This window comes from Ananas comosus, linkage group 8 (genome assembly GCF_001540865.1).
Source record: "Ananas comosus cultivar F153 linkage group 8, ASM154086v1, whole genome shotgun sequence".
Taxonomy (NCBI): domain Eukaryota; kingdom Viridiplantae; phylum Streptophyta; class Magnoliopsida; order Poales; family Bromeliaceae; genus Ananas; species Ananas comosus.
In genome coordinates, this window is record NC_033628.1 from 11,220,563 (window position 1) to 11,236,031 (window position 15,469).

At 36.3% G+C, this 15,469-nt stretch overlaps 4 protein-coding genes across 4 annotated transcripts; 1 reads left to right on the forward strand and 3 right to left on the reverse strand.

The window, feature by feature from the left end:
* LOC109714447 lies at positions 2,544–3,262 on the reverse strand. The gene has a single exon (XM_020239085.1). The coding sequence runs from the start codon at positions 3,114–3,116 to the stop codon at positions 2,787–2,789; it is 330 nt and encodes a 109-aa protein (XP_020094674.1). The 5' UTR covers positions 3,117–3,262; the 3' UTR covers positions 2,544–2,786.
* Positions 5,487–7,013, reverse strand: LOC109714429. The gene has a single exon (XM_020239058.1). The coding sequence runs from the start codon at positions 6,491–6,493 to the stop codon at positions 5,627–5,629; it is 867 nt and encodes a 288-aa protein (XP_020094647.1). The 5' UTR covers positions 6,494–7,013; the 3' UTR covers positions 5,487–5,626.
* Positions 8,204–9,076, reverse strand: LOC109714651. The gene has a single exon (XM_020239347.1). It carries the CDS (start codon positions 9,074–9,076, stop codon positions 8,204–8,206), a length of 873 nt encoding a protein of 290 aa, XP_020094936.1.
* LOC109714424 (probable polygalacturonase At1g80170) lies at positions 10,967–14,916 on the forward strand. Its single transcript, XM_020239050.1, has 10 exons — positions 10,967–11,128; positions 12,507–12,604; positions 12,866–13,003; positions 13,112–13,282; positions 13,397–13,420; positions 13,504–13,711; positions 13,812–13,893; positions 14,140–14,248; positions 14,360–14,476; positions 14,595–14,916. The coding sequence occupies exons 1-10, from the start codon at positions 11,017–11,019 to the stop codon at positions 14,826–14,828; spliced, it is 1,293 nt and encodes a 430-aa protein (XP_020094639.1). The 5' UTR covers positions 10,967–11,016; the 3' UTR covers positions 14,829–14,916.

Consider the following 15,469-nt stretch of genomic DNA (forward strand, 5'->3'; position numbering starts at 1 on the left):
TATATATATATATATATATATAGAATTAGGCTGGAATACTATTAATAGTAAAACGCTCTTTTTGCTATCAAGTTTTTAACCCTTGGATGAAAAATTGTAGAGTCAGGATGATATTAGTCGGTTAGAGTTGAGTGGTCCCTCTAGGGTTGAGTAGTCCCTACTGGGTTATAGTATTTAATCCAATGGTTAGAAATAATGAAAAGAGTTGATCCAAAGGCTAAAAAACTGGTAGCAACAATGGGATTTTGCTACTAATAGTAGCCCAGTTCAACTCTATATATATATATATATATATATATAATACAAAATAAATTCGAATTTGGGTCGGGTTCGGGTTCGGGTCAGGTACGGTCAAAATCCATATCCATCGAATTTCTATTTTTGATATCCATATCCGAATCCATATCCATTTAGTATCGGATATATCCGTTTCATGCGGGTTCGAATTCGAATAAAATTTCAGGCATCCATACCCATTGACATCCCTAATTGCAGATATTGGGGAATGGATAAGTTTTTAGTGTGAATCCGTATCAGATTTATACGATCGGTGTTAATAAATTGAGCAATGAGTTATTCTCAAAAAGGGAAAGGCAAGTTCTAACGAGAATTTGCAACTAATTTCTTTTGTTGCTTTATTAGTACTTAAAGAGTAGATGCTTCGCGCTGATCATTTTAATATAAGAAGTACCACATATAAATTAAAAAATTAAATAGAAACCTTATGCTAAGTTTTTTATATTAAAAAATTAAAAAAATTAGCTTTATAATATTAGTATTTTAATGAATAGAATGTAAATTTTATATTATATTTTTTAGATAACAAATGTAGAAAACTTACTTGAATTGTGGATCATCCCAAATCGACTATCTAAGCTTTCAAAATTTTAAAATTTATAACAATTTAATTTTATTATTTAAATTAATTTATTTATAATTAAATTTTAATTAAATTTATAATGATAAACGATGTATTTAATTTTTAAATTAAAAATTCATCGACTGATCCAAATCAAATAGGTAGTAAATTTAAAGTTTTAAAAAGTATAAGTAGTGTTACTTTTTTCGTACTAATTCTCACCCCTAACCTAGAATTTACTACTTATAACGCTGCTAAAACTGTGCATATCATGTAGCCACATAGCGCACGATCATGGTATCCCAATCAAAAGTTTCAATTTTTTATTCCTCAAATGGATAATTACGTGTGCATTTGGTGCATAGCAGATTTTTGTGGAATCCCAATCAAAAGGTGCCATTTTTTTAAATTATTATTCTCCTGAATGGTTAATTGCGTTTTTGTTTCCAAATTGCAAATTATGTATTTATTTTGGTGAAGTGAGCAAAGCGCATTAGGACCACTGCACTAGAATTTTTCGTACATCTACACTGCAAGATATTGATTTTTTTTTTTTGAAAAAAAATGAAAGAAGAAGGAGAAGAAGAGAGGAAAATTTTCCTTGGTGTTCTAGCTTTTGAAGGATTGAATTTAATGACAGATCGTTTCTAAGAAGGCATGTTTGTTTGAACATAAATGATTTTCAAACTAAATATAACTTTTAGTTGAATTGAAGATGCTAGTAAATTTTTTTTTTCAACTTTTTTTCGTTTGATTAAAAGGCAATAACTCTGAAAATCTGATCTTTATCCTACTTTTTTTAATTTAAAATTTTCACATTAATAAATAAGAAAATAAAAACAAAAAATTATAGCAATTAAAATTCTGTTCTGTTCTTTTTCCTCTCTCGTAAGTACGTAATTATTGTATTTAAAAAATATATAATATAAAGTTTGCAGATAAATTTAATTTACGATAAGTCATATAATAAATGTGAGCTTACGGAAACGTTACTTCACAAAATTACTTCACCGTTCTACATTTTCGGTAAAATAAACCATACCCTAAACAACAGATTTATTATAGAAAATTACAATGACAAATCTAAGCGGAACAAATGTTCTGTAGCTCAACAACTCCAGAAACCAGGTATAAGCCCACATAGGCACTCATATGGAGCCTGGATCAAACAGGCTCCCACGCAGTTACATGGAAAACTTAATTTGTGATTCGATTGAAGCGGGACCGGAAAATTAACGTACAGTCCAATGAGAGTCATCTGAAGTTGGCTTGATTAGGCCTATCGCAATCCTAAAATAGTTTATTCCGTCTATCGCAATCTACTCTATCATACTTACAGTAACAAGTCAATAATGTTTTTTTTTTAAATATAATAAGAATATTTTTTATTAACTATTATAGGACAGGTGATATAAGGAGAATAATTTTATTGATTAAGAATGATATTTTAGTGATATAAGTTGATGCATTTTAGATTTTTATTTTTATTTTCTATTTTTTTTCAGACGTGATGTTTCTGGTGCGACTAAAGAGGGCACATGAAACTCTCACTACATAATGAAGCAGTTAAACAGGTACCGATCAAAATGCTTAACAAACAAGAGCAAGCGAAATCAGCATACTACGATAGAGTTCAATCTTACATTACCAAAAGGTTTTTTATTTTAAGGGGGAAAAAACACAAATAATAATAAAAAAAAACAATTACACTACCATGCAAAAGTACCCAGATTAACTTTTCAGTTACACTGACCGTCTCTAACGTAAATAGCAAAAAGTTTGATAGTTAGTATCCGAGGTTCTAAATTCGAACCTTTGTTATTTTATATTTTCAGCTAAATTTATTTATAGATAAAATTAACGAAAGAGGGTGCCACTATCTCTTACAAAACACACTACACGTATGGTGCAGAAACGCTCAGGCTAGCTACTGGATGTAAGATTGGCCGGTGATATCAAGATCGCGGTCTCCGGTGGACGGCGGGGGCGCGTGCTTTGGCTCCGGGGGCAGCTCCTCGGGCCCGTCGGCGCTCTGCGTCTCGCTGGCCCTCGGCTTCGTCGTGTCCGCCGCTGCCGCTGCCGCTGCTGCGGGCTTGTCCTCCTCGGCAGCGTACATCCCTCCGCCGTATGCCTCACGCGTGGTCGGCTTCATCTCGGATATCTGCGGCGGCTGAGGCTGACGTCGTCCCTCGTAATAATCCTCAGCTCCTCTACGATCTGCTTTCGCTGTTTCCTTCTGCTGCTGCTGCTGCTGCATTTCCTGCTACGTTTAATTTGTGTCTGATTAACTATTTTGTGGCCGAGGTTCGTTCGATCGGTATTATAGTGATCTTGTGTTCGTGTCGGTGGTTTGTGGATTTGTTGTGCTCGAGTAAGAGGAATAGGATGAGTTGACACGTGCGACACTGGGAAGGGAACGTGGACAGTAGGCGATGTGCCTCGTGTTGCCTGTAAACAACTCTAACAATATATAATAATAATAATAATAATAATAATAATAATAATTTGACCAAAAAATTGTCGACATATGAATGGGCTAAGATCAATTGCGAGTCTAATATAGAGATTGGGCCTGGTGTTTATGCCTCGGGCTAATTTAGAGACTGGGCCTGGCCCGACTTCAAGGAGTTAGGCATATTAACGACATTGTGATTTCATTTTGTCTGTTTTTCACCTTAACTATATATCTATCATTAAATAGAAGTAAATAAGATAATAAAGTAGTAAGTGTAGAGCTACTGTAATTTTGAAAGTATAAAGAAATTCACGCTTTTAACTTTTTAATCCTTAGATTAAGAATTGTACGGTTAGAATGATAATAGTTCTTCTAGAATTTAGTATATCACCTAGGGAAATAATATTACTCCCAAGGATTAGAAATAATCAAAGAGGTTGATTCAAGGGTTAAAAATCTGAAAGCACCAATATCTTTATACTTCTGGAAGCACCATAGTCGGACTTAAGTAATAATACATTTTGAAAATCACAGAATGATACATTATAGCATTTCAGCTTCTTATAATCTAGTTAAGTGTAACTTTTTGAACTGAATCTCAGAGTAACAAAGTGAAAATGCGCAAAATTATAACAAGGCAAGTTAAAAGTTTATTTTTTGTAAAAAAAAAGGGAAACAATTGAATACTTATGAAATGAATGAAATTTGTGTGAAGGACACAATATACCTAATCCAATAGCTGGTACATAGAGAGACACAAAGTATCTAATCCAGCTAAGCTCGCGACACACATTGTCCTAATTAGTAACTTGGCTGATGATGCCAGATTCTGTAGGATTGTCACCAAACAGGTCTACTGATTTTCTCTGTTTCTCTGCAGAACTTTTTTAGGTTTCATCGCAAATAATTTGTTCTTGTCTCTCTAACTACCAAGAAATAATACAATTTGAAAGCATGTCACATTTGGAAACAGACCACGATGATCATTCCTTTTCCTTATCACAGAAGATGTTAATAAATATTATCATCAATCCAGGTGTTAACTCTGATGACTATTCAGGAGACAAGTTGTTGTAATTTATGTATTTAATGTCTTCTAGTGCATAACTATGTCCATAGAGCTGCGACGAAGATCACCAAACAAAGTGCCACATAATTAGGAAGCCAACAATTTAAGCTAAAACACAAATGTGGTTTCTGTTCGTAGAACTTATCGCATAAAATCCTATTCTGTCGTATTAGCGTTTTTTGTTTAAAATTTATTTTATGTTACAGTAAGAATCTTAAGTGCTTTTCTTTGTTCCCTCAACAGGGCAATTCACCAAGGTACATTGAACACAAGTAACATGACCACAACATATTTTTATCGCCGGTGTTGCATTGCTAGTAAATGCTGGAGCAAGCTGAAATAAACTATAAATCAAAATGATCTGAGAGATTGATTATAAAAGTATTATATGCATGCAAGTACATTATGTATGAATTAGACATCAAAAGTTGAATTTGGAACTTGCTGGACATCTGCCAGAAAGCTCATTCTCTTACTGTTTCCTCATTACTTCAGTTGCAGATAAGCTGCATTTTCATGTTCTTCATGTTGTTTGCTGTTAAGTATAAAATATTTAAACACCGTTGTCTACTAGTTTAAGCTTTTAGAGAATAACGATTGTTTTGTACTATTTAACATTTGCCCCTTTTTCTGTAACATGCAGAATGTGTCAGCCCGATATTTGCTTTCGGCTCAACAGAAAAAGACGCAGAATCAATGCCATCTTACGATGGCATTGCTTTAAGAATTGACTTTTCGAGTTCTTCATAGGGAAATTTCATTGCCAATTGCTTCTAAGATTTATCCTCAACAACTAGATCATTTTGTAGCATCATTCATGCAACCAGCTAGAGTAAACAAATACAATATGCATAACTCTCCATGATTTTTCAAACAAAAATCTCAAATCATTTACTACTTGTTGTAGTCTTGCAGGAATCATTAATCCTTTGCTTTATGTTTTCTAATTTCTTTATTGGACAAATACCTGGCTAAATCTGAACATCATAAGCCATAGGAGTAAAACGAAAAGGCATTCTTATGAGTCTTGAGTTTGACAATGGCATCTGAATTTACGCGTTGAAAGAACAATCTGGAAATACACATCTCACAAAAATAAAGAGGAAAAACATTAATAGAGTGATATCTGAAGTTCATTAGAAGTACACAACATATGTTACATTTTGCGAAAACTCATCAGCGCTCCTTTAAAATGCGGATGCCAATGGTTGATGCCCAAGGCACACAAAGGCTGATGAGATTCCTAGAGGCTGAGTATGTTAAGAAGTGAAACTCTAGTTTGAACTAGTTGCCTAAACAAGCACCCTAATCCATCCTCCAGAGATTCAACGCTCGACTCTAGAGTTTTCAACTGATTTTGCACCTTCGAAACCTTTTCGCCATTGACATCATTCTGTAGAATGATCTCATAGGAAGTGCCGAGAGTAAAGTTCTCGTTCTCGTTCGCTACTTTATTTTCACGAACATCCTCACATGCCACTTTCCTCCTAAGCAGGACCCTGGAAACTAAAGACCACCTTGCCGCCTTCTGTCTCGGCCTCGGCTTGGAAACAAGAGACAAGATTGAACCGAGAAGACAACTCGTGATCTCTCTTGATTCTAGCAATGCCTCGATCACAAAGAATGCGTCGCTCTCCTCACTGAGGAGTTGATTCATCACCCTCGCAGCTTTGTAACGCTTCTTGATATGCTTCATTTGCTCCCTTCTAGTGCTAATGTATGAATTTAGCATAGAGTGGATTGTTTTATCCCCTCTTCGCAGAGCTGATTGAAGTTCTTGGACATGATCCTTCATTGTGGCCAACATATCTTTCATCGCGCCGCATAAGTCAAGCGACATAACAGACCCTAATTCTAGTTCCTCACCGAGCCATTTCTTTTGGTTGGGTTGCAAGAGGCCTTGTCGGAGTCTCGGCAACTGAAGAAGATCCTCTACACAATTGTGCAGGTCTCCAAGGTTTCTCAAACCATGGCAGATTGCATCGACAGTTGCAGAAGAAGACGACGCCTCGAAATTTCGCATCTTCATCAGTGCTTCTTCGACCCTGGCTACCGCGGGATGCGATCTGGATGGCAAACTAATGGATCTAACATGCAAATGTTGCTCCATTAGCGCGTAGGTTGTAGATAAAAAGGGAAGCTGAGTGTGGCTTGATCCTCAAGGTCTCTCCTACTTATATATACCAACAGCATCTGTTGCGCCAATAATTGCCCATGTGGCGTGGATGTGGGTCTTGCTTTTGTATTGGAAACTCTTGTAGGCATTCTATCAAACAGGTCCTACGCATTACCATTCTTAATGCCAGAGAATCAAATGTAGGTCATGTCAGGGTGTTTTTTTTTTTTTTTTTGGTTGAAGTTCTTGTAGGCCTTCTACCGAACAAGTCATGTACATAACCCATCCTCTCAAATTCAGGATATGACTCTACGAGCCTTATCTAGCATCAGTCACGGTGCATGCTATAAATGGGGTAGCTGATATTTAAGTAAGTTCCACATGTCTCCCCATTGTCTCCATCTACCAACAATGGAATATGGTGGAGATGGGAACATTGAACACAACGTTTTGTGTGACAAAATCGTACTCGTGGCTCTGTGTATTGTCCTTAAAGTAAAATTTGATCTTTTTAATTAAAGGAACTGTTCATGAAATTGCAACCCCCGATATCCGTACTCATGGGTCAAATTGGTTGAGTGCAACAAACAAACTTCAGACCATTCCAACTGCGCCGAGGAATGTAAACGGGGCGGATCCGGGGACTGGAAGGATCTTTCACTTTCTGCTCAATTTTTTGTCGGGTTAAGAGTGGATTCCGGATTAATTAATTTTAATATTATTTTATCTTTTTACTTATCACTTCATTTGGGGCGAATTAGAATGGAAGAAAGTTTTTGACGAATTTTGAGTAGATCGGAACAGATCAAAGAAAGAAAGGAGTCTCCAGTTTCCCACTCCATTTATTTGGTGGATTAGGACGAATTCAAGACTAATTATATTTTTTAATAATTTTTGTTCCTACTTATCGTTCCATTTAGGGCTGATCGGGACAGAAGCTCCACCAACCTAAATCCATTAGTATTCCTAATGATTGATGTCTCATTGGAGAGTTCCGATCTGCATTATGTGATAGTTTTCGCTCTATCCAAAAGTTATAAGATGAAAAATATTCTTTTTGAATTTTAGTATTAGAAAACAACCAAAGAATCAGTGAATGGAAACAAAATTAACATGTAACAATAGATTGAGAGGTTCCCACTAAAGTGGTTTTTTTTTTTTTTTCGATCTAAGGTCTATTCCTAGCCTCAGGTACCTGGTGAATCTGTAAAGATGACTTGATAAGGCAACATTTCAAAATGTCTCCATTTTATAAACCAAAAAAGAAAATAAAAAACAAGCGTATTCTTGAAATATATGAATGAAATAATCATAGATTAACTAGGATTTTAGTGTACTATGTCATCATCTTTCTAAGAGAAGAGTTTGACTAATCTAGTCTTAATTTAGCTGAATATTCCAAATTTCTTAGAAAGAAAATTAACCCATAGAAAAGTACATAAATAGAATTAGTACGAGCGCAACAATTAATTAAGACTTTAAGCGTTACAGCCACAACTGAAAATCAAGAAAAATAAGACATGAATGTGAGAACATATTTTCTAAACTTTTGTTTTCTAAAAAAAACTTACGTTCATTGACATTAATACACCATATGTTACATCTCAAATACGGAAAGTAAACTCCGCAAAAATTCAACACCTCTCATTTAGAATGCAGATGCTAATGATGGGGTCTCAAGGCACGTGAAAATAGATTACTAAGCTAGAGGCTTAAGATGTTGAGAATTGAGACTCTACTTTGCACTAGTCGTCTAAAGAAGCACTCTAGTTCACTCTCTAGAGATTCAATTTTTGCCTCTACATTTCTCAGTTGATTTTGTGCCTTCATAACCTTGTCACCACTAGCATCTTTATTTAATAAGATCTCATGTGAAGTACCAAGATATAGATCCTCATCTACATCCTCATTAGTACTACCACAAGCCACTTTTCGCTTACGCATCATCTTCGACACAAATGTCCACTTGCTCTCCTTCTGCCTCAGCCTTGGCTTGAACATGAGCGACAAGATCGAGCCGAGCAGAGCAATCGCAGCCTCGCTTGATTGTTTCATTGCTTTGACGACCATCGATATGTTGTCGTCCCCGCCAAGAAGATGTGATCCGCATTTGCTATGCATCTCCCTCGCAGCTTTGGAGCTCTTCGCGATATGCTTCATCTCCTTTTCTCTTCTCGAGCTAATGCAAGTGCGTAGCTTACATTCGATGGTTCTGTCGCCCCTTCTTCGAAGAGCCGATTGTAGGTCTTGGACATGCTCCTTTGTCGAAACCACCGCATCTTTTACGGCACCGCAGAGGTCGAGCAACACAATGGAGACCTCTAGTTCCTCCTCCAACCATTTGTTTTGGTCGGGTCGCAAGAGGGCTTGTCGGAGACTCGGCAAGCGAAGAAGCTCCTCAACACAATCATGGAGATGTCCAAGGCTTCTCAAACCGCCACTAATCTCATCTAGTGTTGTAGATGATGCTTGTAAAACTAAATGACTTGTCCTTTGAAGTGCTTCTTCGACTTTAACTAAAATAGGACGAGTTCTCGAGGGCAAGCTAATCGACCGAACATGGAAAGATTGATCCATAGCTGCAGCAACAACTTTGAGCAATGAGGAGTACTAGTGTCGATCGGAGTTCGGAGCAAAAGATGAACTTGGTCTGATCCTTGAGTTCACTCCTACTTATATAGACCGAGAACGTACACCCGTGTACACGATCGATGATACAATTGACACTAGGAATCTATTGCCAGATAAGTCAGCATGTGCCATTGATGCAGGTCTCGGTTTCGATTCAATTTTCTTGTAGGCCTTCTGTCACACAAGTTCTGGTCACCATCCTTTCTTTGTTGTACCAAAGTGGTCTCAGAAGATGCATTTAGAGCATAATAAATGTGAAATGTGCTCATCAAGAACATTATTTTCATGCATGCATGTCTCCCCAATCTACCAACTCTTCAACATAAACAATTGCCTGCCATGGATATGGATTCAAAACATTTTAGCTTGCTAACCACCTGACAAAGAGACACAAATTAATTAAAATAAATGAATAACCATACTGCACATATGACTAGAAATTAATAACCCTTACAGATATTTCATGAATCACGGTAAAATTTGATGATCCTTCTAGATAGAAGTTATTTCAGAAGCCTAGTCATCGGTCACTTCTAGCGCAAATGACAAAATATTTTATAGTTGATATGTGAGGGTCCAAATTCAAAGCCTTTACATGTTCATATATACCATCTAAGCTCAAGATGTTTTAAATTGTTCATTAATTTAATTTTTAGAATTCACTACAGAGAATACTAATGTACATTTCTTAGCACAGTTAAGGAGAAGAGCCATAGTTTGTAGTGTTCCCTAACCCATGGTAAGGTTATGCATGAACCTATAGATTATTATATGTTATGCTAGCTCTATTACTAATTAAACTCTTGGTTAAGATTAGGCAGTAGCTTTTTTGAGATGAAGGTAGCATGCTACCCGTTTCATATATTTCATTTAGAAATAAACTTCGCTGGAAATGTGAATCAACTAGCATTCGAATTTGGGTCTTGGGTACCAACCACCAAGCCCTTTTGCCACTTGCGCTAGGGATGGTCGGTAAGATTAGGCAGATGTTACGGATGTTTGGGGACATTACTAAAGCAAAATAAGTTATTATTATATTATCTCATTTCAACATCCAAAAATATATTATAGTTTGAAAATATTGATTGTCCCTAATACAAGTGGCAAAGGATTTAGTGGTTGGTATCTGAGGTCTGAAGTTCGAATCCTAATTTAATTTACATTTTAAGCGGGTAGCATATTACCTTTCTCTCTAAAAAAAAATTAATTTTTTTTTCTTTTTTGAGGGAAAGATAATATGTTATGTCTTGTTCATTTATTTTTAGAGATAAATTTAGCGAATGCTAAAAATATTAATTAAATTTCGCACTTAAGACTCGGGTTTATCAATCATTAAATTCTTTACCACTTATGTTAGGGACAATCGGTGACCAATATATTATTTTTATCTCATATTTTTTTTTGCTTTCTTTATGTTATTATTATCATACATATTTATTCACCCTTAAACGCCACTTAAACTTTAAAATTGAATAGCGTTGGTGGGGTCAAAAAAAAAAAGAAAAAAAAAANAAAAAAAGAAGCCTACAAACCGAATTGTCATTAATAAATTTACGGGCAAAGTTGGAGCACGGCTGGTCTTATCTTATCCGCACGATCATTGCAGTAAAAGTTACCAACGTGATCATCCCTTACACTGTACGTGATGTTAAGCACCACCACAGCGTCCGTGACCTTTATTTGTCCCAGCGCCGGGCTCTCCTGTTCCCTAGGCTAAAACTACCATTCTCCTCGAGCACGTATATGTATATATATATATATATATATACACACACACACACACACACACACACACACACACACATACATATATAAATACACATGCATCCTTATAAATCAATCAAATAAACCTGTTTCGCTTCCTCAACGAAGCGCCCCTCTTCAATATGCCATGCTCTCTCTTTGTTTCTGCGGTCCCGAATTTGGTGGTTCTCGGTTTTCTATTCCTGAACTGGTTTTTCGTAGATCTCACGCTGCTGCAGCATAAGCCTTCTCGTGGTAATCAATCAAATTCTTTTACCTGATTACTTCTATATAATCTGTGCATGTAAGTGTTTTTCTCTGCATGCATGCATGTCAACTTGAGCATGCATATATGGAGGCCCTAGATGGTCGCTAATAGGTGAAAGTAGTGTTCCGGCCGTTCGATGAAAGGCAGGGTCGATCTCGACCGTTGGTCATTCAAACTGAGTTTTATTGTTCATTTCGTTAATAAATTTAGCAGTGGAGAATGATCCTTTCCCATCTTTATGCGGACGTCGTTTTATTAAAGGGGGTGTGTGGTTCTCCAAGAACATTTCCAAAAAATAGCTACGGACTAAAGTTTTATTTCAGGAAAAGTAGTTTTTTTAGATTGTATGAAAATTTTTTTATTTATTTTCCAATCTTTTTTTCTGAAAAAAACTATAGAAAATATTTTCCCAAAATATAGTTTATCACGATTTTCTTAGAAATGGAACAACCTCGTAATAGTTTTACTTTTAAATCTGCGGAGTGTAGATTTGGGTCCAAATCGACCCATTATTTGCTATGGCCTAAAAAACCTGAGACCCCTGAGAAAATCCAAAGTTTAACGGGCCAGTCGAGCCCACCCAGTTTTTCTCTTTTTTTTTTTTAAGTGCATAGGCTTATTAATGCTAAAGTGACAACATTAATTATACATTTATACTACGAAGATATACTTAGATTACACAAGATGCAATGCCATCCTAGATAACACAGACACTTCTACATTGTTGGTGTGCGGGAGTGGCGTCGATGTCGAGCGCAATTCCCAAATGGATACTTCATGGATGTGCCCATTCCCTGTCCTGTATCCTCTTACTCGTTCTTCACGCATTCATCATGTCTCTGTTTTATATCCCTCGCGATCATGCTTATCCAGTGCGAATTCAAAGTACGTAAATTGTATTTTTCACTACATGCAAGCTATATAAGAGAACATAAGACATTAATTTTTCTACTTCTTGTACAGTGTGTTAAGTGATATTTGGAGTAAATATTAACTTCTTTATAGTGTATTGCTAATTCTTTAAGTTAAAAGTATACTGATCTTGCATTCTAAGTTAATACAAGTGCTTTCTAGTTTTATATATCTACTAACGCAGAAGAATCTATTGCTCTTTACAAGTAAGAAAACAATAGTGAGAATGTTATTACTGTGCAAAATTAATAAGACTATACTCTTCTCCCAAAAATTACGGTATTTACGAGTCGTGTTTCCATATCCTATTTTTAAAAAAAATTTGAGTTTTCATGTCCAAGTTGTGTCGTCTCCAGTATCCCATGTTCATATAACTTAGTAAGATGAGCCCAAACTCTGCATAATGTTATATTCATTAATTAATTAACTATTTTCCTTTTTCACATGTATCAGTTCCAGCTATTGCTAGTGTAGTTACTGAGGAAAACACAACACAATTCAATGTTCTTGACTTTGGAGCAGTCGGCGACGGCATAACAGATGATTCCCAGGTAATTTTATATGCGTCGCATGTACGATTACAAATAATTTTGATAGTTCCTTAGAGAGGGATTTTACTTTTAATTAAAAAAAAACTGTTATGGGTTCTCGATTAGCCGAATTTTGAAGCTCTTCAATAGCTACACTGCGACGTTAATTACAGGCTTATATATCTTGATTGATGATTTTGTAGTGATTTTTATGAATATATAGAAGCGCATATGACTCAAATTGCTTCTCTAAGTTCAGCTTCATATTCATATATAGAGCAGGCTTTCTTAAGTGCATGGAATGCAACTTGTGGGACAACCACAGGCCTTTCAACATTCATCGTTCCGAGTGACAAAATATTTCTTCTTAAACCCCTAACATTCAAGGGCCCATGCAATTCCAGCTACGTCGACGTCCAGGTTCGTAATCATAACATCAAAAACTACTCATCAGTTTTCGCTTATTCAGTAATGCTCTTTGTACAGTAATTTCTAATTGTTACTTTTTGACTCCTTATGTTCTAAAAGATTGCTGGGACTCTTATACCACCTGACACTCCAAGCACATGGAAGGGCATAGATGCCTCTCTGTGGCTTCAGTTTGCTTCTGTGGATGGACTCACTTTGAGTGGTTCAGGTCGCTTAAATGGCCGCGGATATAATTGGTGGCAGCAATCTTGCAGAATAAATCATACAGAGGTGCTTATGCAGAATTAGTACTACTATCCAAATCAGGATGTTAGTAAATGCCATAGTGATAATTATACTTTTTTTGTTTATGTTTATGTTTATGTTTATTTCATTTCAATGCAGGGGTGCACCAAATTAGCTCCGACGGTTAGTATCGCCTCCAAATAGTATAAAATCCTCTTAATGCATCTTTTGTTTTTATGATCTTGAGGATCTACTAATTATGTCAGGCTATAAGATTCGTCAGGTGTACAGACGTGGTCGTCAGCAATCTAAATCTCGCAGATAGTCCGCAGACGCATGTGTTGATTCATGGCAGCCGAAGAGTTACCGTGACAAACCTCAAGATTACAGCCCCAGCTCACAGTCCAAACACGGACGGCATTCACATCCAATCCTCTCAGCATGTCGCGATTCAGAACACAATTATAGGGACAGGTAATTCACTATGAAAGTAATTCAAAACGAAAGCAAAAAAAAAAAGGAAAAGAAAAATATACAACACCTCTTTTCCGATTTGTCTTGCTATGGACCTCAGGTGATGATTGTATATCCGTCGGAGATAACACTTACAATATTGTGATCCAAGGGATTGCGTGCGGGCCAGGCCATGGTATAAGGTTGGTGTCTCTTAGATTACGATCATTTCTCTCTTTTTTTGAGCGAAATAACTCCCATTTTTGTCACTACAAAACAAAGATCATGTTGCTACATTTGTTCAAATGCAGTGTTAATTCTAAATGAAGTGTATGCGTTATGTTTAATTACATTAATCTACACGCCAAAAAATAATCATGTTCAATCAAGCTAAGAGACTAGGCGTGAGATGTATGATTTTTTCCCTTTTCCCTGATGTTTCTTTACAGTGTTGGGAGCTTAGGAAGGGGAGGGTCTAATGTTTCCGTTGAAGAAATTCACGTTTCCTTCGCCAAGTTATTCAACACGACAAATGGTGTAAGGATCAAAACATGGCAGGTAATCCTTTAAGTAACTAATGTGCCAGTCGATTAACGGTACACGCTTATTTTAATTTATAACAGAGTGATGAAAAGTACGAGGAGTATTTATCCGCTATAATTTGTGTAGGGAGGAACTGGATACGCAAAGTCTATATCATTTGATCGTATTAACTTCAACAATGTGCAGAACCCGATCATCATCGATCAATATTACTGCGATGTTCGCCACAGATGCGCTAACCAGGTACATTACTTTTTATTGATCATATGATGAACACTAATTTAGAATTAAAACGTTTACCTATTCTAAAAGAAGGGAAACTTTGCTGCAAATGTAGCTTAACTCATTGTGTTATATGAAGACCAATGCAGTGCAAATAAGCAATGTAACATACTCATACCTCTCCGGGACTTCGAAGACCGATGTTGCGATAAGCCTCAACTGCAGTCAAAGCGTCGCCTGCACCGGAATGCACTTCAAGAATGTAAACATTACCGCGGCGTCATCGGGAAGAGATGTGCAGTCCTTCTGCATTAATGCTCATGGAGACAGCAAAGGAGATGTCCACCCAGATATGGCATGTCTCAGCATGTGAAATATTATCAATGTAAATAATCCTCTTGTTATCGGATATTTGAATTTGCGACTCATTCATTTATTTCAAAGTTAGCTCGTGGCTTACGTTCTCAGGCCTAGATTGGTCAAAATATGAATTTTTTGAGCCTTTCAAAAGATGAAAAAAAAAAGAGGCTAAAATACAAAAAACTTTCCTATCAAAACCTAATTTTTCACTTTCCCTCCTGTCATTTAAAAATCTACAATTTGCCTTCTTGTAAAATGAAAAATATTCACAGTGGGTACGGTGTAAACTGTGACGATAAAATGACTATTTTGCCTCTCATTATTTTGCCCCCTCACCATATTTACAGAAGAGAAGACTGAAAATATTTTTGGCATAAAAAATATATAATAATATTTTATAAACGGAATCCTAACGGATTTACCCACACAAAGAGGCTTGAATTTGTGACCTCAAAATAGGTTATCAGACATCTTATCACTAGATTACCAACAGTTAATCACTCAAAAGGCAGTTCTACTGGGAGGGGTTATTGGAAAGAAAATCCACCGCACGTGTAACACCTCCGATTTTGCAAGTTACGCCCCCTCATTTTTGCTGTAAATGCGAACTAGGTTTTGAACTTATAATCTCCGGTATCAATCATTAAGCGCTTA

Bases quoted from the DNA above. Each gene is read 5' to 3' on its own strand.
- LOC109714429 (XM_020239058.1), bottom strand. From the start codon at position 6,493: ATGGAGCAACATTTGCATGTTAGATCCATTAGTTTGCCATCCAGATCG.
- LOC109714424 (XM_020239050.1), top strand. From the start codon at position 11,017: ATGCCATGCTCTCTCTTTGTTTCTGCGGTCCCGAATTTGGTGGTTCTC. The intron at 13,894-14,139 runs GTTGGTGTCTCT...GTTTCTTTACAG, and splicing joins GGGCCAGGCCATGGTATAAG to TGTTGGGAGCTTAGGAAGGG. The intron at 14,249-14,359 runs GTAATCCTTTAA...TAATTTGTGTAG, and splicing joins TAAGGATCAAAACATGGCAG to GGAGGAACTGGATACGCAAA.
- LOC109714651 (XM_020239347.1), bottom strand. From the start codon at position 9,076: ATGGATCAATCTTTCCATGTTCGGTCGATTAGCTTGCCCTCGAGAACT.
- LOC109714447 (XM_020239085.1), bottom strand. From the start codon at position 3,116: ATGCAGCAGCAGCAGCAGCAGAAGGAAACAGCGAAAGCAGATCGTAGA.